General features: G+C 26.4%; 1 protein-coding gene across 7 annotated transcripts; it reads right to left on the reverse strand.

Annotated features, from left to right (window-relative positions):
- On the reverse strand, window positions 1-25665 carry LOC100208415 (titin homolog). Of its 7 annotated transcripts, none has more exons than XM_065808204.1 (11): window positions 25393-25665; window positions 19644-19701; window positions 15394-15627; window positions 15236-15317; window positions 10534-12547; window positions 9482-9663; window positions 8847-9101; window positions 8498-8633; window positions 8255-8339; window positions 7998-8149; window positions 1-666 (listed from the first exon to the last, which is right to left on the reverse strand). In XM_065808204.1, the coding sequence occupies exons 2-11, from the start codon at window positions 19674-19676 to the stop codon at window positions 552-554; spliced, it is 3288 nt and encodes a 1095-aa protein (XP_065664276.1). In that variant the 5' UTR covers window positions 19677-19701; window positions 25393-25665; the 3' UTR covers window positions 1-551. The 7 variants fall into 7 exon arrangements, with proteins under 7 accessions (XP_065664276.1, XP_065664279.1, XP_065664278.1 ...); XM_065808207.1 differs by having other exon boundaries at window positions 25373-25497; XM_065808206.1 differs by having other exon boundaries at window positions 25413-25492.
- Between the last annotated feature and the right edge of the window lie 451 nt (window positions 25666-26116).

A 26116-nucleotide genomic window follows, 5' to 3' on the forward strand; every position in this document is an offset into this window, starting at 1 on the left:
TAATTTACCCCATAAATTTATGGAAAACTCTACAAAATAATTACAATAGTTTTCTCTAAAACATTATGCCGTGACTGTCAAAATGTCGCAGAAAAATTGAAATTTCGCAAGAAACAAAAAAAAAACTCGTCACATCAGCCGTAGCAAAGCAGTACAAAAGCGGTAATGTAACTTAAGTGGAAATGACATTTTACTATAAATATGTCTGATTGTTTTAATATTTCTCAATCGTTTATTTCATGTAAAATTGACAAATAAATTAATCAGAAAACTAATACAAAAACTTCAAAAAGTTTAAAAATAACTTTAAAAATGATATAAAAATACTTAAATAAAAAGTGAAAAAATGACAAAAATAATAATTAGAAATTCCAAATAAAAACTAAATCTATTTTTCTAACTATAAACAATAAATGTAACGAAAACAAACTACACATGTACAATTCTCGATGAATGATTCAACCCTTTAAACAATATTTCTGCAACGAATTATTGTTTTCTTCTTTAAATGTTTATCTTTTATTTTTTTAATATTTCCATAGCTACATCCATTAACTACAAAAAACTGAATAAACGCTGTGAAGATATGTGATAATAGATTTTGGATCGGGAGAACGCATTCGAACCATGTCTTCAACGTCCAACAAATCCATTACACCCTCCTCTCTAAAATGTAAGAAAACTCAACACAATTATTTTGATAAAAACATTTTTGATTTATAGTTTTTTTTACCACAAAAAAACCTCCGGTTTTTACGGTTTATTGGTAAAGCTTAAACCCATTTTTTTTAAAGGATTCTTAAAAATCTCATACCATGCAGATTTAAAATATGTTAATATGTTTATATTGACGATTTGAATTTTTAACACTTTTTAGAGATTTGAAATTAAAAATCATTTTAAAGATTTTCAGGTCATGTATTTTTTACAGTAGATTTAAATAAAAACCGTTAAAAATAAATTAAAAGCCGCATCTTTTTTGACTTTTTGACAAATTTTTTCAAACTTTAAAAAGTTCCGAAATTTAGGGGGTTTTAAATTTTCTATAGCCATATCTTTTGAACGTTCTAAAATTGGCGGTTCTAAACTCTCTGTATTTTTTGAGGACTAAATTATATTTTGATAAAATTTGAAATCTAATAATAAATTACGAACCAATGTAAAGTAAGTTCAACAAGGAGTTAACTGTTTTTTATTGGTATTTTTGCTACTTTCGAACTGACATTTTTTTAATGTAAAAGCAAGCAGTGTGATCTGTAACACATTCGTGTTCTTATGTATTCTGGATCTTTCATTAACTTTTTATATTTTTTCTTTATTCCTATATTGTATAAACGGATAGAAAACTTATATTCAAGTTCGAGTCGATTTCACTTTTTACCTACTTTATCTCAGTAAAATTTAACAAAAAAAAATTAGCTTAAAATTTGTTTCTTCCAAATTTTTTAACTTGATGACTTTCATTTAACCAGGAAAATATAAGCCAGTTTAAAATATAAGTTCATTGGTTGGGCTAAGCACTTTCCGGCCGGGTATACTTAGCATTAACTCAAAGAAATTATTTCTAAATTTTTTAAAAACGATGTTCTATATACATATATTTAATTGTATTGGTGTTTTACTAATACTATCAGTCCGAAATGAGTAAACAATTGAATAATTGGAAAAAGGTTTTAGAAATTTTCCTTCAAAATCAAACTTGTCTAAAGTCGCTGAATCTTCAGTAAATGACATAGTCTTCAGTAGAAGACATAGTCTTCAGTAGAAGACATAGTCTTCAGTAGAAGACATAGTCTTCAGTAGAAGACATAGTCTTCAGTAGAAGACATAAACTTCAGTAGAAGACATAATCTTCAGTAAAAGAAATATTGAGGCAATACAAAAAGACTCAAAATATTGAAAGAAAAATAAGCAGCGGATTTTGTTGACAAAAACAAAGTGATTTCAATCATCCAGTCAGTTACAAGAAATCCATGGAAATCCCAAAAAGATCTCGTCAAAAAGTTGAGTTGTTTCCTTGTCAGAAAAGCACTCAAAAGCAAGTATTTAAAGGCTTAAACTAAGAAAAAAACCCTGAAGCGATGAATTGATGGAGAACTAAAAGCAATATACAATGCAAGGAAGCTTGTCAAACATCAAAACAAGAAAATTTATGGATTATTTAGGATGATGAAATGTATTGTAAAAAGGATTTCTCAGATTAACTTGACCATCAACACTATTACTTTTCAAAAGGTGTCTATGTCAGCATCAAATTTAAGTATATTCAGACTGAAAAGTTTGCTTGGAAGATCCTTGTGTGGCAAGCAATTTGCTTTTGTGGCCATAAGAGTGCTTTATTTGTCACTCTTTGACTTCCGATTTGTACATCACTGAATGTCTTCAGAAATGTCTATTACCATTTATTATGGCCATGATTATACTCTAAAAAAAATTCAGCCATGATGAAAACCAGGTCATGATGATACTCTCAAAAAAATCCAGGCAATGATACTCTCATAAAAATTTGATTACTTTCTAAGCTCCCCCTAAAATCTGTACAAACTGATTAAAAACCTTAAATGATACAGTATATTTCATTATAAAAAAAACTTAAAATTAATTCATTAAGTATTTCTTGAGTTGATGCTAAATATCTATATATATCTATATATATATATATTATATATATATATATATATATATATATATATATATATAAATATATATAAATATATATATATATATATATATATATATATATATATATATATATATATATATATATATATATATATATATATATATTCAGGACAATTTTTAAAGAAATGTATATAATATTATTATATACATATAATAATTACATTACATGTAATAAAAAGAAATTAGGATTTGTAAAGTAATTTTCAAGTTTTAGCTGTATTAGGACTTAATTAGCCATCCTTTGTTTCTTATGACTTCTGTGCATGTAGAAGGCATACTATCTACAAGTCTTTTTAATAAGTCATTTGGTAAAGCATTCCAACCAGCAAGAGGAATTTTGAACAGTTCATCTTCATTTGTCGTCCAACGATCTTGCAATTTTCTGTTCAATATAGACCAAAGATTTTCTAATGGCTTTAAATCAGAAGACTGTGCTGGCCAAGACATAACTGGTATCAATTTCGATTCCAGATATCTTTTATTCAACAATGCTGTATATTTGGGATCGTTATCTTGTTGAAAGATGTAGTCATTATTAGGGAAAAGTTCTTCTATACTTGGTCCAAGTTGATAAACTAAGATTTTGTGGTACAAATGCTGGTCCATGGTACCCTTCACCTGGTAAAGCTTTCCAACTTTGTGTGCACTAAAACAAACCCAAATATCTTTTTGTCATGTTTAATGGTTGTCTTGCATGTTTGGGGGTTGAACTTTTCTCCAATTAATTTCCAGCAGTGAGATTGACTATTATGAAACAACAAAAAAAGGAGACTCATCGCCCCAAATAACTTTAGCCCATTGCTCACATGTCTAATCTTTGTGCTCAATGCACCACTTTAATCTTTTTTTGCAATTGATTTCACTAACAAAAGGTTTTTTTATTTGTTTTCCAGCAAAAAACTCCCCTGATGCTTTTATTCGACAAGATATTGTCTATTTTGAGATATTAGTAAGGTTCAATTCTAGTTCCTTGCCATGTCCCTGGTAGTACAGCGCTCAACTTGTTGCTCCGTACAGCGGCCTTGTTCGTCAAGGTTCGTGTTTCGGAGTTAAAGAGTTAAGAGAGGGTTATAACCACAAGTAGCCTCCTCATCTGTAGAGGCCTTCTTGGCTTTGGGGAGGTGAATTATAAAAAAAAAAAAAAAAAAAAAATTTTATGATCTTTTTTGACGGCATTAAGAATATAGCAATCTTCCTTTTTTGATGTTTTAGGCTTTCTCCCAGATCTGACAGACCTTTCAGTTGTATCAGTGTGCTTATATTTCTTCAATAATCTACTAATAGTTGAGTTTTGTCGTTTGAAACATTTTCCAATGCTTCTGTGAGATTCTCTTGGTCAGCAGCTTCAATAATTCGTTCAATTTCTATATCTATTAGTTGTTTTCTAAAATATTAAATGTATTTGTATTAATCTGTTTTTTAAAAATTTTATTTAAATAAATATTAGTGTATATATAAACATACCTTTTCACAGATAGAGAGATCTATATGAGAGATCTCTGTAAATTAGGCAGAAGAAAACATCAGGAAGAAAAATTGTTTACAGCCTAAGAGTTTGAGAGATGATGTACCCAACAGTGAACTTGTAGACTAAATTCTAAGGATTCTTCAATTGTATCTGATTTTGATCTAAGTGATTGGTGTAATATAGAAGTTTTGGAAAACCCAGATACAGTAATAGCAAAAATTTTAAAAGACAATCTGGTAATGTTTTGCTTACTGCCTGCGATATATTGCCAAATGTTTTACAGAAAGTAACAAATGCAATTCTATAAAAATAAGGTATTGATTTTAAAGATGTTAAAAGCAGCCAGTCTGACGCTTAAAGAAAAATGAAAAAAAAAAAAAAAATTAAAATATGTCAACATTACAAAAGAAGATGCTAAGGCAGTCATTGATGCATATCCATAGTTATGATTTTGATGGCAAGACCTTGCTTGAGCTAAAGAAAGGGTAAATAATAAAGAGAGATATTTTAGTTAATATTATTAGAGACATACATACTTGAAGTACCACTAGAAGTGCCATCTACTGGTTAAGATCAATTATGAGGTGTAATGAATTTAATTAAGGAGTATCAAAAACTAGAGATCTATGTTTTAACACAATACACAATATCATCCAATACTGGGACAAACAAAGAATCAGTCTCCAGAATATCTAAAGAACTGGATAAATATCTCCTTCAAATAGCCTGTAGGCATCATGTGACTGTAAAATTAGCGACTAGTGACAAACCTAAGAAACCTTTAACCAAATTTTAGTTCAGTTTAACTGTTAAAATTTGATTGAAATAAGGTTAAAAGCAGTCTTTTAAAAAAGGAAGCTAATTGGCATTTTGTAGAGCTTATGTTGGTAAACCAGGTATTATAAGAGATGATAGAAGTGAGCTTGCAGAATAAGTTGTCACTAATTTATTTCTTTTTAAATATAGAGTAAGGAAAACTGGTGCTATTCATCATGCAAGATTTTTAGGAAAAGCAATTTATTATCTAAAGCTTCAACTTATATCTAACCAATTTATGTTTGTTCAGGAAAAGGATAAACTGAAAACTAAAATTAAGCTTATAACAGAATTTATTGTTTACTTTTATGCAAAATGGTATCTATAATCTGAGGATGTCATCAAGCTCTTTTCTTGACTTTACAGCCATAAACCAAATTCCCCTGTACAAGAATGTATGCACAACCTAATAGTTGTTGATGCTCTAATAATCTCAGTATAAAGATTGTTGGTACTTATATTCAACAATGACACCTTAAGATTTGCTAGATGGTGAGTTAACATTAGAGAAGGAAAAAATTGAATCAGCATTTTTGTCATTTGATATGCCTTGCTCTGACTATTATAAACCTAAAAACAAAGTAAAGCAAAGTATCAAGGAAATTTATAAAATTGATACAAATATTAGTAAAAAACCACAATCATTGTCTGTCTTAGTTAATGTCTTTTCTCACCTGATTTTTGACATGTTTCAAACTATTTGCATACTCAATCATGCTTCAAAAGTTTTCAAAAATATGCTGAAACTTTGATTTTTATAAATGACCATTCAGAATGGTCTATAGGTATGAAAGTATATTCATAGATTTTGATGAAACTGAAAAATATAACAGATGACAGACTGAAAAATGCTCACAGTAGACAAAGTTCGATTTGAATTCAAATCACCAATACAAAAACCCAGTTTTAAAAAGTAAATTTTAAAATAGCCTCGGCATGATTCAGAAAAAGATAAAGCGATAAACTTGATAATTGATCAAATTATCAAATTTTTTTTTTTCTGTTATAAATTCTAAATATACATTTGAACTTTTCATTTATTCTTACTCCTTTTGATTTTTCAGTATAGATAAATAGCAGTTTTTTAAATATAGGTAACTAACATTGCAGTATATATCGTCAAGCTGATATAGCTTAGGTTGATAAATTGTGTCATTTATAAAGCGCAACTGTTATGTTGGCATTGGATGACAGTTCAAATCCTGCCAATGGATATTTTTAAAAAAATGTTTTATTTGCTTTATAGACATTAAAAAATATCAAATTTTCAAATTTTTAAATAATTAACTTTTAAGGTAATTAAGCTTGGATTAAACAACTTTAAAAATTTTCTCTAAACTCTTTGTAGACTTTTAAATGAAAACAAATTTTATGCTTTTATTTTTTCTGGATTATATTTTATTCATTTTATCACTCTTTAATTTTTAAATTTTTTTAGTTTAGTTTTTTTTCTCTTTCCAGTCTATAGTTAGTTAATTTTTAATTTTAGTTTAAATTTACATTTGTTTATTCAGCATATTTTCTAAAAAAGCTGACTTAAAAACTCGCAAAGAGCTGCAGCCAAGTTGTCAAAACAAAATATTATATGTGTGGTCATATAAGGCGTTTGACTACAGGCATATACAACATATCTGTTATAGTCTTGCAGAAGTGTTCTCTGGGTTTGTTGTCTATATTATCAAAACTATCTAATAATTGCTTATCAGAGTCTTGTTTTTCAGCCTGCTGAAAAGCTGCACTTGTTATACCTATTTTCAAAAACTCTGGAGAGCGATCTGACTTGTCAACCACTGTCCGATTAGTCTTCTTTTTTTTGTGTGTGTGTGTGTGTGTGTGTGTGTGTTTGCTTTACAGGAAGTGCCCCATTTTTACCTTTAAACATCAGACGGTTCCTAACATTATTTTAAGATTTTTTTTCTAAGGTATGTCATGTTGGGTCTCAAATAAAGCGAAATTTTATAAAAACTTCAAAAATTTTATATAAAAGTTATTTCATATTTAGATTATTAGTTTACATTCAAATGCGTAATAAACTGTTGCTTTTTAACATTATACAAAAAAAATTAACTTTTTCCACATTTATTTTTAGTCAATTTTTTTTAGCTATGTTTTTATTAAGTATGATTACTATTTTTAAAATTTTTGTTAGATTTTGGTTCTTTTTAGACCCAACATGACAAACTTTTGAAGAAATTTTTTTCCTATAATAATAAAGACCTTTCTGATGTTTATGGGTAAAAATAGGGCAGTTTCCCATGTTTATATTATTATTTTTATTATTTTTTTATTCATTTACAGGTAGACACAACAAAATATTCAGAATTTTATACATTAGTCAGCATCAGCCAAAAGTAGAATTGATTATTGGAATTGGTTATTGGTCACTATTAGTATCTTACAATTAAATTTTATAACTTTTTTTTTTGTTAAGTATATTTATTGAATTATATATTATGTATATATTGGATTGGTAATTGGAATTGGTTATTGGAATTAGTTATTGGAATCGGTCACTATTACTATCTTACAATTAAATTTTAAAACTTTTTTTTTTGTATATTTTTATCTAAGTATATTTTTAACTAATTAAAAAAATTTAAACTATCAAAAAAAAATTTAAACTTTAAGAAAAATATAATTTCGAAAGCAATAGAATTTTGCAAAGAATAGAATTAAAGAGCATTTTTTATAAGAAGTCACATTTTACATGTTTTAAAAATAAACAAAAAAACAACAACAACTAATTATTGGAAAAGTATTTTTTGAATCTCAATAATTTTGTAATGGTCAATAAATAAATAAATTTTTTTATTCAAACTAACATAGTTAGATTTGTATTTCAATAAAGAATCAGAATGTTGAAATACCTCAATTTTTGAAAAAATTATTAATGAAGTAAATAATTTCATCAAAAATTTTATTTGGATGAAATTATTTACTTCATAAATTTTTTTAAAAAGTCTTCAATTATACAAAGTCATACATAATAATGATTAACTATTATTAATAAGTCTTTAATAATACAACATACTTTGCAATAGAGAATGCAAGTTCAAAGTTCCTTCTTTTTGTATCTTTAGATAACTCTTCAATAGGAATATCTTCTGGACAGAAAGAATGTATTAAAGCTGCGAATGCTAGACCATCTGCCCAACTTTCGCTGAAGTTTTCAATATTAACACCCTGAAAAAAATAAACTTAGTAAATAAGTTTTATTTAACAAAACTTTCTGTAAAATCCTTTTTTTGTTTGGTTTTCTTTTAGAATTTCAAGAACATTAAAAAATACCTGGTATCCCATTGTTTGCTTTTGAGCCCATGCCAGTAGCTTAGTAACATTTGTATTAGAGGTTACTTTAGCAGCATTTGGGTCTCTAAATAAATTTTTTTTTTAATTAAAGCTTATTTTAAAGAACCTAAATTTATTTTAAATTATTATTTTAATTAAAAACTTTTTAAAATTTTAACATAAATATAAAATAAGTAAAAGTTGTGAACAAAAAAATAATAATAAGTCTAAAAAACATCTCACTGTGGTGGAGCATTAGCTTCAAGTTTGTCCTTAAAAGCATTTCGACCAGCTATCACGGATGCATTTTTTTTTCTTTCAGCAAGCATTCTTTCTCTTTTTTTTTCTTCCATTTTCTTTTCAAAAGCATCCTTTTGTTCTATAAAGAAAAGATATAATTTAACAGATTCTATATTTAACAGATTCTATTAAAAAGAAAAGACTTGAATGAACAGAATTTATTCTATTAAAAATAAACTGAATCTTAACAAAGAAACAAACTTTATACGATAAAAAAATCAAATAAACTTAAAAAACAAACAAAACACAAAACATGAAAATCACTATTTTAACAAATGTAGGAAAACAAAACCTTTTCGTTTACGAGCAGCTTCATCCCTTTCTTTAGCTCTTTCAGCTTCTCTTTTAAGTCTCTCTGCTTCTCTTTGCTCTTTTTCTTTTTGGCGCTCAGCCTCTCTCTCAGCTGCTTTTCCTGTCAAAACCCTTGTACTCTGTGGAGTTTTTGCTGCAGGAGGTACAAACTTTTTTGGTTCTTCTTTTGGTCTGTTAATCTCAGCTAGTAGATCAGCAGATACTTCTATTGTTTCATCTTCTTTAACTTTGCGTGCTTTTGTAAATTTAAAATATTATAAATTTAAAATACCAACTACCTTGTATGTAAAGCTTGTGGCTTGCATACAAGGTAGTTGTTAATTTATAAATAAAGCTTTTATATAAATATAATTATAAATAAAGTTTATATATATATGCAATTGTAAATAAAGCTAATATATAAATATAATTGTAAATAAAGCTTCATATAAATGCAATTGTAAATAAAACTTTTGTATAAATACAGTTGTGATAAATTTGATTAAAAAAAATTAAACACTGAGAAATAAAAATGACTACTGAGTAATAAAATTATTACGGAGAACCAAAATAAAAAAAAATTTATAAAAAAATATATATAACTAATGAAAAACAAAACAAAAACAATAAACTTACATCGTCTACCAGGTTTTATACCATCATCATCTTTAACATTGCCATTAAACTTTACTGTTTCAGCATTATCAGTAGATTTTACTTCAACTTCTTTTGGTTTTTCTTGTTCATCATCTGAACCAAACTTTATCCTGCCCATTGCTTTAGACTGTGAAGATGGTTTTTTTTGTGCCACATTAGAGCTGTGCATATTTAAAAAATTATCAAAAAAGTAAAACAATGATTCAAGTCAGAAAGAATATAATTGTAAACACAATGTTGATAATAAAGCTGACATAATAAAGACCAAGCCTTAAAAGCACAATAACCATGCAGATAAGATGAATTTAAAAGCACAGTAACTATGCAGATAAGATGAATTTTGGCATTCCATGTTTAATCCAGATTATAAAATAAAATAATTTTAACTAAAAAGTTCTAAAAAACTAATACTTTAATAAAAACTTTAGAAAAAAAGAAAGAAGCTTATTAAACAAATAATCTTCCAATATCAATGCCATATAATTACTGTTGTCTAATCTATGCCATCCAATCAATTACATTTAAATCTATGCCATCCAATCAATTTTACTAAAATCTGTCATTCAACAATAAATACAAAAAATTTATATTTATTTTAAATAAATATTCAAAACTTGATTAAGCTTTATTACAACTTTATGCTGAGGTCTACGATTCAAAACAATCATGTTAATTGAACATTAAAGACTGGATAAACAGTGTAGTAAAGACTGAATGTGCAATTAAGACTGATCAGTTAATAATGGATGAACAATAATTACTAAATGAGGAGGCGTGTATAAGTAGTAAAAACTAAATTCAGAGAAAATGCAGAATAAAAAACAAAAACTGGACAAGCAGATAACACTATTATTACTGTTAAGAATGAATAAATAGTTAACATTGGATAAACAGTAAATAAATAAACAGTAAACACTGGATAAACAGTACACACAGGATAAACAGTAAACACTGGAGTTAAATAAGAATACGAAATAAACAATAAGTTGTAAAATAATAATTATAAAAGATCTAAAAGAAGTTTTTTTTACCTTAGTGACAAATCCTTTGAATTATCCACTGTTGGAATTTGCTGTGAAGACTTATCTACCTGCTTCTCCTTTGAATTATCTGTTGGAATTTGCTGTGAAGAATTATCTACCTGCTGCTCCTTTGAATTATCTGTTGGAACTTGCTGTGAAGACTGATCATCTGGTTTCTCACTGTTTACTTCTACATTACGGCTATCATTATCAGGAATTTTTACATCTACTTTAGCTTTTTCAACATCATTCTTGGCTTCTACAGAAACAGGTTCTGATTCTTCATGTCGTATTACTCTTCTTGGTTTATCTGTAGGTTTAGGTGGTGGTAATTTAACCTCTTTCGCAGTGCGACGATTCCTAGCTTTTCCATCAACATCTTCAACCTCTTCTTCCTTTGCAGAAGGCAAGTTAGGATTGCTTACGTTATTATCTTTGTTAGATGGAGCAGGTTCTTCTGATTTGCCTTTAAAACTTTTTTTCTTTGGGGCAGGTGGAGGGGGTTTGCTTACTGGTTTAGTTTGTACATCTTGTTGGCTAGCAACAACCTGTGAAGACTTAACTAATTCTGTATCTTCTAACTCTATCTCTTGTTCACATTGATCTTCATTAATTTCTACAGCTTTTGGCTCATCATTTATAAATTCACAGTTCTCATTGAGTTTTCCATCAATGTTTTGATCATCATCAACAGTTTGATATTCCTTTTTAGCTGTAGCTGGAGAAGAATCATTTTTTTTTAATACAGTTCTAAAATCTTTTTGCTCCCCTTTAGTTACTACTGGTTTAACTTTATTTGTAAGTTGAACAGGATTAGGCTCTGCTTTTAAGACAACTCTAAAATCTTTTTGTTCACCCCCTTGTGGCTTATCAGTTGAACTTTTTGGTTGAACCTTGTTGGAAAGAGCTGTTCTAAAATCAACTTGCTGTGGTGAAATTGGAGTTTTATCAAAAACAGGTTTTGGAACTTTTTGCTTCAATGCTGTCCTAAAATCAACTTGCTCTCCACCTGCAAGTTCTTTTTTCTCAGGTGCAGGTAATTCAACTTTTCTTTGCAAAGCAGTACGAAAATCAACTTGTTCTCCGCCTTGCAGCTTACGTTCTAGATTAACAACAGGTGCACTAGATTTTTTTTTAAGAGAAGGACGAAAATCAACTTGCTCTCCAGAGCTTACAGAACTTTTTTCTAAGTTTATTGAAGATTTTACAGCTCCTTTTTTAAGTTTTTTTTTAAAATCTTTCCCACTTTTAACTCCAGGTTCTGGAACTGCCATTACATCCTCAATGATTGATGCAACATGTTTTTTTCCATCATATGAGCCTGTTGAACTAGTAGAGTATTTGTTTTTTTGAACACCATCTTCAGAAAAACATTCAGAACCTGAAGCATCTTCATCACTATTAACATTATCTTCTTGCTCTTCTCTATTTTCTTGTTCTTCGTCTTCATTCTCATTTTTAGCATCATTTAATGTTTCATTTGACTCTGGTACATCATTACTACAATGCATTGTTTCGTCTGACTCTGACACATCTTTAGTATCATGAATTCCCTCATCTGAATCTGCTGTATCTTTATTATAAATTATAGCTTCATCTGAATCAATGTCTTTTTCAATATTATAATTACATTTTATATCATTATATGATTCCTCTGCTGTTTCAGTGTTTGATTCCTCTTGAAACTCTGGTTCAAGGTTAAGTTCATGTTCTGGTTCATGGTTTAGTTCACACTCTGGTTCAGGAGTAGGTTCTCTTTCTAAACTCGGCTCTCGTTTAATGCTTTGTTCTTTTTTATTCAATTGTACTTCTGGCGTAGGACTGGGATCACGTACATAAACTGGCTCGGTTTTAGATGGTAAATTATTTTTTATTACAGAAGGTGGAATGGGTTCTCTCTCAACTGTTTGACTTTTTTGTTGTTTTATATAACTATCAGTTTCTTTAGGGTTTAGACTCTCTTTAATAGATTCTTGATTAGGTTTTGAACTCCTCTCATTAGACTTAATTACTATAGGTGAATCTAAAAAAAAAAAAAGAAAATTAAAAACACAAAAAATATTTTCACGGCAAAATTTCTTATATACATAGATATTAGCTCTTTCACTATGATACAAAAAACGAGGTTTATAGAGCAAGATAACAATTGACAGACAACTTTAAGTTTAACAATTGAAAGACAACAAAAAAATTGCAAATTATATGAATCAGGAAAGCAAGATGAAGGAAGCGAATTCCAAAGAACTGATGTTTGAGGAAAAAAACTAAATGAATAAGAGTTTTTGGAGCACTTAGGAATAGTCACAAAAAAAGGATGAGACTTGATTGAATGACGAGTAACACGAGAATGAATTTTAGTAAATAGCACAAGAGACACAAGCTCTTTAAAGCAGCGCCCCAAGGTCCACCCCAGACATGGCAACAATATTCCATACAAGGACGGATTTGAGATTTATAGAAATAAAGAATAGAATTCAGAGTAAGAAAGTCGCGAGCATGATAAAGAGATGCAACCTGAGCAGATGCTAACTTTGTAATGGATTTGATATATGGTTTCCAAGAAAGATCGGAAGTTAGAGTTAATCCTAGAAGATGAAGAGTAGTGACTTGTCAAGTATATCGCCAATCATAAATATAGGAAGATCTAAATTATTGCTGTAACAATTGGCTGAAAAAAAATTGGGTTTTATCTGAATTAAAGTTCACTAGCCACTGTGAGCCCCATGCTGTAGCAGAAGTGAGATTTTCAAGCTCAAATGCCCCCACCAAGCAATCAGAGAGTGTTGGCTTCTTATCAAGACAAGAATAAATGGTAGTATCATCAGCAAATAAAGCCACCTTAGGTGAGAGAATATCTGGAAGATCGTTAATGTAAATTAAAGAGTATAGGGCCAAGGATAGAACCATGAGGAACCCCTGAAGTTACATAATAAGAAGAAGAGTGCTGTCCAAGAAGAAAACTTATATAAAGGACTGGCATGCCAAATTTCATCAAAAGCTTTAGAAATGTCAAGAGCGATAGCCTTAACCTTTCCACCTCTATCTAATGTACGATAAAACCTATCGTTATTACTGTTAGCAAATCATCTGTAGAACGAGAAGATCGAAATCCATATTGATGGTCAGAAAGTAAGTTATTAGATTCAAGATAAGAGATTAGGTGTTTGTTAATTAAAGATTCAAAAACCTTGCTTATGATAGGAAGAAGACCAATGGGACGGTAGTTAGAAAAGTCAGATCGATTTCAAGAATTTTTGAAAATAGGGATAACAGATGCCACTTTCCAGCATGCCAGAACACAAGACTCCAATAAGCACTTGTTAAATAATTTTGAAAGTATAGATGATAGCTCTGCAGAACACTTCTGCAAGACTACAACAGGTATGTTGTCCGGGCCACAAGCTGTAGAAGAGTGTAAGCAGGAAATCACTTTAGATAAAGAAGCTGGAGTAATACAATTGCCAAGCAATGGATCAACCTGTTTGACGGCAATATCAGATAGAACATAACTAGTGGAATCAAGAAATGATATTGATGAAAAGTTCTTTGCAAACAATTTAGCTTTATCTTTAGATGAGGAAACAAAATCTAAACAACGATGTGGAATAACAGATTTGCCCTAAATATTGATACTGTTAAAGATTCTCCAGAAGTCACCAGAGCCTAATTTTGGAGATGAAATATGAGATTTCATGACCTGAGAATAGCAGGCTTTGGTGTTAGACAAAACTTTTTTACAATGGTTTCTAGCAATAGTAAACAGACATCTGTTTTCTGGAGAATTGTTTTGCTGATAGATATGGAAGTGATGGTTTCGATTGGAAATTGCAGCAGCACAATGTGAGGTAAACCATGGAGAAGAGTGAGGCTTGACTTGGAATCATCAAAAGGAAATAAAAGATTTAATGCCAGCCTGAATTCAAGAAGTGTGTACCCAAGACCGCAGTCTAAGATATATATATATATATATATATATATATATATATATATATATATATATATATATATATGTATATATATTTATATTTATATATATACACACATTTGCACACTTAGCTGTGCATGGAACACCACTAATATCATACAGTATTAGCTATGTGTGAGAGCTTCCGTATATATACCAGGTTTGGCTTAGAGCAGATACAATCTAATGATAAAAGACATTTATTAGGGCAAAAAAATATTAGACTGTTTTCATTAATCTTTTTTATTTTTTGGATAAAAAACTTGCTTGATTAATATAGTGATATATGTTATACTGAAATGTCTTCAGAAAATTTAGTACCTACACCAACTAAGAGTTTGGAAAAACTTTATATGTAGGACAGCCTAAAACTATTTCATTTTTTTCAGTATTTTTTTTTTCTTCTTTGTCTAAAAAAAGTGTATGGATAACCAACCATTCAAAAAGTCAGCAAAATGTAATATCATAAATGTATTATATGGCTTCAATCCGCAAGAATAATTCAAGCCAACTTAAGAATAAATATCCAACTCAAGAATAAGTAAAAAAGCTCTTGGAAGATTTATTTACTAAAGCCCCTACAGATGGTTTATTTTCGGAATAACATAATCATTGACGTTTTATACAAAATTAAACTTTTAACTAAAGTAATGCAGTCTGATAAAGTAATGTAGCCTGATTTTAGTTAAAGTAATGCAGTCTAAATAGAACAATAAGAAATAATTATTCTATATAAGACATAAATACCATATTTAGCTTCTCTAACTTCTCTCATACGAGTTCGAATTTTCCTTCTTTTGTCTGTTTCTGTAAACTCTGTTGCATTCAACTAAAAAAATAAATTAAATTGAGTAGAAAAACAATATTTTTCAAAGTATAAATCAATATTAAAATATTTACAATACCAATGTTTGAAGCTCTTCTTCTGTCGTATATTTTAAAAGACCATAGGGATCTCCATCATCATCACCTGATGTTATCTGAGTTGCTGCTCGTTTTGAAGAGCCATTTGTCATAGACAAAGTAGTAGATTCACCTGATGATATCTTTTTAATTTCTTCATCAAACTTTTTATTTCTCAACTCTCTTATTTGTTTACGAATTTCTCTCCGTTCTTCGAGATCATCTGTGTTTTCCAACTTAAAGTAAAAATTAATCCAAAGTTTATAAACTATTTTTATTTAATTTGTAAATTAATTGTTTTACAAATTGTGGAAAAAAATTATTGCACAATAATGACAATGATTATGATAATGAAATGATTATGATGAACATAAACTGAATTTCAAATATTATACTATATAACATATAGTATTTAACATTAGTAAATAATATTTAAAACATTTATGCAATACAATTGATATTATATTATGTATTTTTTGATATTATATTATATATCAGGGGCTAATCTAGACCTTTTTCTCTCCTTTTTTTATTCTTTTTTATGTTTTTTAGGGCAAATATGGTTGTTTTTTTCGCAAAAAATCACCTATATTCTGAAATATTTCCGCTAAATTTCTACGGGACGAGGGGGCAAGGTAGGTTCCGCAGTCAAAAATTTTTTCCTAGAATAATCCCTGCATATAATATTTATTGTATCACATAAAAGTAAAGTATCAATAGCATTATTTATTATTAATACTTTTTTTTGCATATAATGTAAAAAAAATTTAAGCATTTATGTGATATTTATACTATAATTATTTGTATGTTAAAAAAACACATGGATGCTGCAAGCACCACAGATCTTAAGCATCCATAAAGAATCACAAGCTTTACAATGTAAGATAAAATTATCTTTACTGTCAATAATAACAGGGCTGACAACATGGATTTCGAAGTGGAGAGGCACAATAGCCCATTTCTTTAAAAAGCCCTTTCTAAAATTAAAAATTTCTAAAATAAAAAAAAAAATGGTTCTTTAGAAAAAAAAGCGGGAGAGTAAGAGGGTAGTGCTCCCCTGGCCCTCCAAGTGTCACCAGCCCTAAATCAGTGTGACAAATATAAAATAAAAATTAATTACTTTTTAAATTATTAAAAATTGAAAAAAATTTATTAATTGAAAAAAATAAAAAAAATTAAATTTAAAATTTTGATATATAATTTTTATATTTGTAAAAAAAAAATTTTGCATTCAACTTTTGTATTTGTTTTGTGTATAACATAAGTATCCTACTTTGTATTTTTGTGTATTATTTTCTTTAGCAATGTTTTTGGCACAGTAAGAATATGCATAACTGTAATGCATTCATAAAATAACTAAATAATTCTAAATCTCATAAAACCTTTTTATTACAAAAAAATTTTATTACAACAAATATTTTACCTTTTTTGATAAATAATCCTGATCTAACATCACCATGGTAACTTATCTGTTTATTTAAAGTCCAAACTTTTATATAAATGCTTATAAATTTATTATGCTAATCAAGAAGTATATATATATATGTATATATATATATATATATATATATATATATATATATATATATATATATATATATATATATATATATATATATATATATATATATATATATAAATTAATGTTTATTTTATTTAAACAAATTTTATTAAATAAAAAATATAAACAAAAAAAAAAAATAAAAATGAATAATCTACTAAATTAGATGTGACCAAAATACTGTCAATAAATAAAGATTACTATTTATTTTTGTCAAGTAATTAATAACGATTTAACAAGTGATTTCTTAATAAGGATAAATTAAAAACTAATTAAAAACACTAAATAAAAATTGTACTTTAGAAATGATATTAATTACAAAACGGGAAATCTTGAAGGAAAAAAATCTTATTAGTAACCTTGGGTTAAAAAATTAAATGATTAGAAAAATCAAATACCAAACCTTCCTATTAAGTAGTTTAATGGTTTGATGTTTTATCTAAAAAGATTTTCAAAAACCTTTGGACTTTTTTCTGACTGATGTTAAAACATAAAAAGCATAATTTTGAAAATATTTAGATAAATAACAAATGCCTTCATGCCTAAAAGTTGGACTTGATTAAAACAAACAAAAACGAAACAAATAGTTTGTGCTTGATGTTTGTAGAGACATTTAAACATATTCCATGTTTGTATTTCCAAACAATATTACTATAACACAAGTATTTATGAATAAGAAACAAAGCTTAGTGAGGTGTTATTTGAAAAGTTATATATAATAACAGTCTTTTATGAGATTATATATATTTAATGTAATATCTCCAGGATTTCACCTATTCAAATACCAAGTAATTTGTTTGTGAAAGAATGCTTTATTTTAATATTGTTTACAATTAACACTGGTAAAAGTGCAAGAATATATTGAAACTTTTCTATAGAATAGAAAAAAGAAAATTTAGTTTCATTTGTGTTTAGTTACTGTTAAATAAAAAAAAAGCAAATAATAATAAAAACATCCCCAAAATGCTACTTATTTACCTGCCTAATGTTTTCAGAATTTTCAATAAAAACATATTTTTTCACAATTATATAACTACAATAATGTCTGGAAAATAAATTGCTTCCTTCCACAGGAAAAAAAAAAGTTATAAAACATGCAAAAGTCAGAAAAACAATGACATTTTAAATAAACATTGCAAACTAAATAAACTCTTCACAACTAAAAGATATAATATTCCCATTACTATAATCTTTTATCATCTTAAACAAATAAACTTTAAACCAACTACAATTAAATAAATACAGCCCAAATGCATGACATGGGCTCAATAGTAAAACAAATAAAGCTTTATCTTCTTTGTTTATCTGTCATCACTTTACCTTATAGAGGTGTTTTTTAGAGTTTTGAAAAGACAAAAAAATTCTAAACCTTTAAGTATAAATTCTTTTAAAAACTATAATCTCTAAATATTTAAAATATAACAGTGTAGAATAAGAAATTAAAGTTACACACCAATATATGCACAAACACACAGACATATATATATATATATATATATATATATATATATATATATATATATATATATATATATATATATATATATATATATATATATATATATATATAATGAAAGATTTGAAAAAACAAATTTAATTTTAATGTGATAAAATTAATGACTAAATTAAAAAAAGAAATATGTTTCAATAACCATCTTAATTATTTTTTCAACATCATGTGATATTATTTAAGTCAGTCAAAAAAAAAATGAAAAGATAAGTTTATGTCTGCAAAAATATCTTGGAGAAACCTTCATTTAAATCATAGTCAGGATATAACATGCTGTTATTAAACTATTTTTATTCTTAAAGTTATATCGATGGCATGCATTTGTCTTCATCCTCTTCAGCATTTCAAAACTTTGATTGTTTGTTATAAGCAACTATTCTATCTTTAGTTATGTTTTAAATTATTTCATAAACCCTTTTTATATTTTAAATAAAAGATTATCAAAAAGTTCACTAAATGTAAATTGATTCTTTTAAAACAGCTTATTCCTCACAACCTTTTATGGATACATTAATGATTTAGACGTCTGGGTGGAATAACTGTGAATTCCAATCATTCCTTACAAATTTAACGTCATCTACTTAATCTACTTATAAAAAAAAATATTTTTAAATTAGAAAAAAACTGTTAAATAAATTTTTCTTAAAATTTAATTCTATTTTTATTACTTTGAAATGTACAGGTTAAAATGTTAAATAAATATATTATAGGCTAAAATGTAACAAAAATTTGTTACAGGTTTAATGTTATGTAGGGTTACTCTAAAAAATGTTTAAAAAATTCTTTTGAGTACAAATAAAAAAATTGAAATCACTTTGTCAATATATCTTGATGGTGCAGTGATGGAGATGATGATGAAGGAACAAAAATTAGGTATAGATGAAGAAACAACAAGGTAATGATTAAATATATTTTATTTTTAAAATCAAAATTTTTAAAATTTTTTACCAATTCATTAAATATTTTATATTTTAGTAAAAATATTGTCTTACAAAAATATTTATATATAAAAGATTTAGAATATATAAAATATATTTATATTAACATACTTTTAAAAATAAGTATATCACAGAAAAATAAATATCGATGTTATGGTTTGTGATGCTTACAAGTTTTAATACAAACTTTTTTAAAATGATGAAAAATAAGAAACATATTTTTTGTAAAAAACATTTTATTACCTTTTTTTTTAATACAGATTCCAAGTCGGCCATTTGCTTTGTTTTGTTAAAATTAAATCTAAATGGCAAATAATATAAAATCACCATTATTATTATATCAGTTATATCATTTTATGTTTACTGTGTCCAACTTTAAAACCATTTAATATTATATTTTATTTAAATCAGGTGAAAATAAAAAAAAATTTTGTAGATGAAAATTTGCATCTACAAAAAATTTTTTAACTCTATTTGATTCTCATAAACAATTTGTGAAGGTTTGTTTAACATATTTTATATAAGAAAAACAATTATCACTTGAAAATCATAGGAGCACTTGAAATTACAAAAAAAAAAATTTCCCATATCTATTATCTTAACTTTTAAGAATGCAGATATGTTATGTATAGATAAAAATACAATTAGGCATGAGCAAAAAGGTATTTTTAACAGGTTATCTTTTTAATACTTATTTTTACTTTGTCTATTTTTTATTTTATACTTATCTAAAACTTAAGTACTTTGATATGAGAAATTTAATATTATGACTTATTTGTGCTGATATAAATTATATATTTACCAAATAGTTAATTATCTAAAATAAAATAAAAATTAAGAAACATCTGGTTTGAGACCATCAAAATAAATCAGCGTCAAGGTCAAGCAACTTTCCACTTTATATACTTGTTAATGATACAAAGTTTATAACATGATAAATAGCAGAAATAAAACAAAAAATATATAAACTTTATTTCTATTCAAAGATTGGCATTATGTAGAGGCAAAACACATAGAACAAAAGGAAGAAGGATAAGCAGAAAAACATTGAAAATTATTTGTTTAATAGGAAAAATATGCTCAAGATATAAAAACTCATAAAAGTCGTAAGTATTGAAGAAATGGCATTGTGGAAAAACTCTTAAAAATAAAGATTTTCTAATGGATTGATCATTTAATAGGTAGCAAATGATATATATGATTTAAATCTAATAAGCATTTTTTTCAAAACTTGTTTTAGGCATGAGTTAAATCTTTTCTTTTTAAAGAGTTTTATTTTAAGAAAAAAAAAAAAAAAAAGAAACCAAATACAATTGATTTACTGTAATTTTTATTTGACAGTTGTTTACGCAAAACTATATGGTGACACAAATTTTATTTTTCCCTTTCTGTATATATTAACAAAAATTTTTACTTCTTTATATAAAATTTTTTACTTCTTATTTATATAAAAATTTTTACTTCTTATTTATATAAAAATTTTTACTTCTTATTTATATAAAAATTTTTACTTCTTATTTATATAAAAAAAAGCTGATTGTTTTTTTGTTGCAGTTTTTCATTTATTTAAAAAAATTATTGATAAAAAGTTTACACAATTATTATTATCTTTATCTTTATTTATTACCATTATTATTTTTTATCATCTTTATCTTTATTTTTTACCATTGTTATTATTTTTAATCACATCATTACACATATCATATAAATGTATAATCATACAATCATTTATTAATAATTGTAAAAAAATATTAAATTTCATATTTAATAGATAATAGAAAAATATTAAGCATAACCAAATAACAAACGAAGTAAAACTTCGTTTTATTTATTAGTTTTATTATTTAAACTATTATTATTGTAAACATCATGAAAAGAAGCTTGTTTTTGTTTTTTGTTTACTGCTTGCATTTGTTTTGTTTTTAGGTACATTTAAAAACGAAAAAAAAATCTACTATACAAGAAGACTGGTAGCTAGCCATAAAGTAGATGCAAATTTTATCACAAGTTTCAAAGTTGGATATTTCTATTATAAAAACTTTCAAATAACTAAAATTTAAAATATTTTCTTTTTCAAAACTTGTTTGTCTTTTTCATTAAGGTATTAATTGAACCGTTACTCCTTTCAAACATCAAATCTTTTCAAATCTTTTTAATTCTTGAATCATTTCCTTGCGTCTCTTCAAATCTCTTTTTAAATTTAAGAATTTTAAACTTATTGAAAATTTTTATAGATCATTAGTATAAAACAGTTTTGTATAGATCATTAGTATAAAACAGTCTTGTATAGATCATTAGTGTAAAACAGTCTGGTATAGATCATAAGTGTAAAACAGTCTAGTATAGATTAAAATGTTTGATTGTAAAATGTTTTCTTTAAAAATGGTTTTCTTAAACAAAATGTGCTTATTTTAAATAAATTAAACCAGTTAATTAGAAAATGATATAAAATGTTTCTGCAGACATATGCAACTAGCGAGGGACAAACCCAGCGTTTTTTTGGTCTTTGAGATAACTAACTTTCAGTCATGGAGCAAACATTTTTATACTTATGTCAAATAAGAATGATTTAGAAAAATTGCAATGATTGGAACAACAAATTTTTTAATTATCATTTTTAATTAGACTTAAATTCATCAAAAAAAGTTTCATAGAATAATATCTCAGAGTTCAAAAATTATGGCCTTAAAAGTGTGAACCCCTCAATTTGAGGGGGTTAGAAGATTTATTTTAGTTGCTCTTATAATGGGGTGTTTTTGTTTTGAAACTTTTTTAAAAAATTTAAAGATGAATTACAAAAATAATAAGTTTTAATTAACTATCCATTAATTCTATGAAATATAACCCCTCAAATTGAGAGGGTTCAAACTTTTTAGGGTCATAATTTTTGAACGCTGAGAGACTATGAAACCTTTTTAAATGAATGTCCAGTTAGTTACTATAGCATTAATAGTTAGTTACTATAAATTACATTAAATACATTATTTACAATTATTACATTACAATTATTCCATTAAATACATTAATACAATATAGTTAGTTACTATAAATTACATTAATTACATTAAAAGTTAGTTACTATAGCATTAATAACAATATTATTAAGATTTTTATCATCTTGTTTTAAAACTTTACGTTAAGCAACAATCAAACTTTTTATTTAAAATAAATATTTGGTTTATTTTAAACAACAAAATTTGAACATTGCTTCAGCATTAAAAAATAAAATTACAAATATGATATATAATGTTCGAAGATTTTTTTTCGTTTTTAATTATATTTTGCTGAGGAATATAGAAATATAACAGGAATATTTATACAAATTATTTCGCAAATAAGCATGAAAGCAACATGCATGCATGAATTTTTACATTTTTTCAAACTGAGTGTAAAGCAAGTGACCAAGTGGTAGAGCATAAAAGAAATATATAAAATAGAGTAAACAAGAAATGTTAAGATAAACCCATGCCATGTTTTTGATGATGATGCCATGTTTCTGACCTTAACTTGTTTCTCTTTGCAGCTGCCTTTTTCATCAAGGCTTGTGTATCCAAAGTTAGAAGGTTGAGATAGGGTTGTAACAACAAATAGAACATCCTCCTCCTTGATTGCAGTAGCCCCAGAAGCCTTAGGGAGGTAAAAACAGTAAAAAAAAAAAAAAAAAAAAAAAAGATTTCTGTATTTAACTGAAGTTTTTAAGCAGTTATTTAAGTACTTTTGCCTACTAAAGAAAAGAAAATTTTATTTAGAAGAAAATTTTACTAAAATGTTCATATTTAAAGGAAGGGGGGCTTCCTGCCAACCTTCCTGTGTTTTTTTCCTAAAATTATGGCATTAAGGACAAATATTTTTTTTAATTTAATTATCTTAATTATTTTCAAGCAATTTTTTGTATAGTTTTGTTTTATATAACCAAACCTTAATTTATTTTTGAAAGATTTTCATATTTGACACCACCCTGTTTTTATTATTTTTTTCCTTAAATAAAGTCATACGTTGTTTTGTACTAAAACCAAATAAAATTTTATTAAAAAGAAATTTTTGTATATGAACTTTTAATATATATTTATGATAATTTAGGCTTGATGTATATAACATTTAGGCTTTTAGGCTTTGATAATTTAGGCTTGATATATATAACATTTAGGCATTTAGGCTTAATGTATATAACTCAAAAAAAATGTGTTGTTTTTGCAAAGATGATGACAACAAGATAACAATATCTAAAAGCTATTATTAATAAAAATCTTTTTACTTAAACTAGGAAAACTTTTTGACTATGCCAGAGGTTATTGTAGACCCTTTTCGACAGTGTTAAATATGTTTGGGCAACATATGGGTGCCACCCAAATTCAGAAATCAAGAACCTTTTTTGTGGCAAATATTGTTTTTTTTTCACAAAAAAATTGTCTTTATAGGCAATGTTTCTGTTAACTTATTTATTTTTTTATGGCAGGCACCACCACAGGGATTCTTCCACCCAAATTATTTTACTAGAATAGCTCTGTATGTTCAGCTCTTTCTGCTCTGTATCTTTGCTCATAGATTTTGCATAGTTAAGCTAGTTTTACAGCTTCTTTCTATCTTAAGCAAATTTTAATGACTAAGTATGCTAAAACAAGCATTCCAAAACTGTGAGAACTTTGCTGAAAAAATTACCACCTTTGAACATAATTAGGAGATTAATATTTCCAAAATATTATTATATAAACAAAAAACAAAATTTGATTTAAACAAACACAGTTTTATGGAGAATTATTTTATAAAAAGAGGGTGGTATAGGGGGTAAAACTTTAAAAACAGCTAGCCTGATAAAATTTTTTAATTCAAAGTTATTCTTTTAAAATCTGGTGTTACAAATGTTTTTGAGAAAATATATTAGTTTTTGCAAACTCTATAATACAAACTTGGTGCTTCTTTAAAAAGGTCTTTTTCAGCTTGCTATTTTTAACCCCGCTTGTTTACTATGAACATATTTACAATTATTTAAAGAATAAAACATTAAAAACATTAAAAAAAAAAAAAATTAGATTTAACTAAAGTAAACAAGTTAACAGTTCAAAATTTCATTATGGATTGCTAGCTTGATAGATATGTTTAACGAAATTTCGTCAAACATCTTGCAATATATAATAAAATTCTGTCTGATTCCATTATTTATGAGAAACTTAAAAACTAACAATACTAAACACCTTTCACAAAATAGAACAGTTTATAAATTACCTTTGGTCTACTTTTTGAATTCTATTATCATTTCCTTACTACACTATTTCATCATTCATACAATGACTGAAGATGAATGTTGCATTTATTGTATTTTTCTATGAATAATATTAACTCAAATATGAGATCGCCAATTTGATTGCAATGGAATATGGTATATTAAATATATGGAATTATTATAAAATTCACTCAAAGCTCTAATTTTAAGATTTTGAATTAAATCTAAAAATAAAAATAATTAGTATTTAGTAAATAATAAATTTACATATTTGGATCAAGTAACTAGTTTAGTTTTAAGTTGTTGTTAAATGTTTTAATAACTACCCAATAATAAATAGCTACAAATAATTTTTTTTTAATTAAAATTTTAAATGTTTAATTTATGATTTAATTTAATAAAAGAACTCAAAATTTAATAAAAGAATTCAAAACAAAATTTTATTATATTTAGACTAAAACACTAATTATAACTTTTAAAAGCAATTTTAGGATATAAATTTGTTATTACCATGTAATTTAAAGGTCTTGATTTAATTTTACTTACTAAAATCTATTTATTAGGATAATAAATGGTTGGTTAATATTCAAAAAAGCAGCATACAGTTAATAAATAAGTCATTTAAAAAAGTTTGGTTTATATGATTCTATTGGTAATAGATATTTTGTTTAATCAAAGTATAAAAAAATAATTACATCTTTTTTACAACTGAAAAATTTTATAATAAAATCAAAAAAGAAATAAAATTCACATTATGAAAAAAGTACCAACATTAAATTTCTTTACTCAACTCATCCTTCTTCCAGTAACTGTCAGCGCTGTTGGGTGTAATATGTAAATAATACGCGGACTGGAATTTGACGACGAGAAATCGTCAATAAACAAAACGGTGTAAAAACTTTCAAAAGAAAACGTGTTGGCTAGGTGTAATGGAATTGCTAACTATAATTGGAACCCAATATAAGTAGATGTAATAAGGAGTACACTTTATCGTAAATTTATCATCTCAAGCTATATTGTGAGCTAGACTTGGTTTGTATTTTTAGTGCCATCATTCACATTGTACGTTTTCGTCTTTTGTTAGCCTTGATCACTAAATCATTTTTCTATTTTTCTTTTTCTTTTTTTTTATAACAAACCTTGTTACATATTTCGAAAAAACAATATTTACATGTCTCCAGTTTATATACAAAATCACACAAAAAAGTTATTACACAACACATATTTACAATACCTAAAGAAAGTTAAAAATGCTGTTATGCACTTGCGCTTGACACTTGCGTTTTTTATTTATTTATTTTTATTTATTTTTTCTTCTTCAGGTATACCATATATAACGATACATTTATTATCGTGAAAAAAAATATGATATAAATACAAAATTATTACGTATCAGAATAATAAAAATACATTAATATAACATTGATTCATTAATATAATATTGATACAAACTTTAATATAAATTTTGATATAGCAACTATTACATATATTTATT

This window comes from Hydra vulgaris, chromosome 10 (genome assembly GCF_038396675.1).
Source record: "Hydra vulgaris chromosome 10, alternate assembly HydraT2T_AEP".
NCBI classification, from domain to species: domain Eukaryota; kingdom Metazoa; phylum Cnidaria; class Hydrozoa; order Anthoathecata; family Hydridae; genus Hydra; species Hydra vulgaris.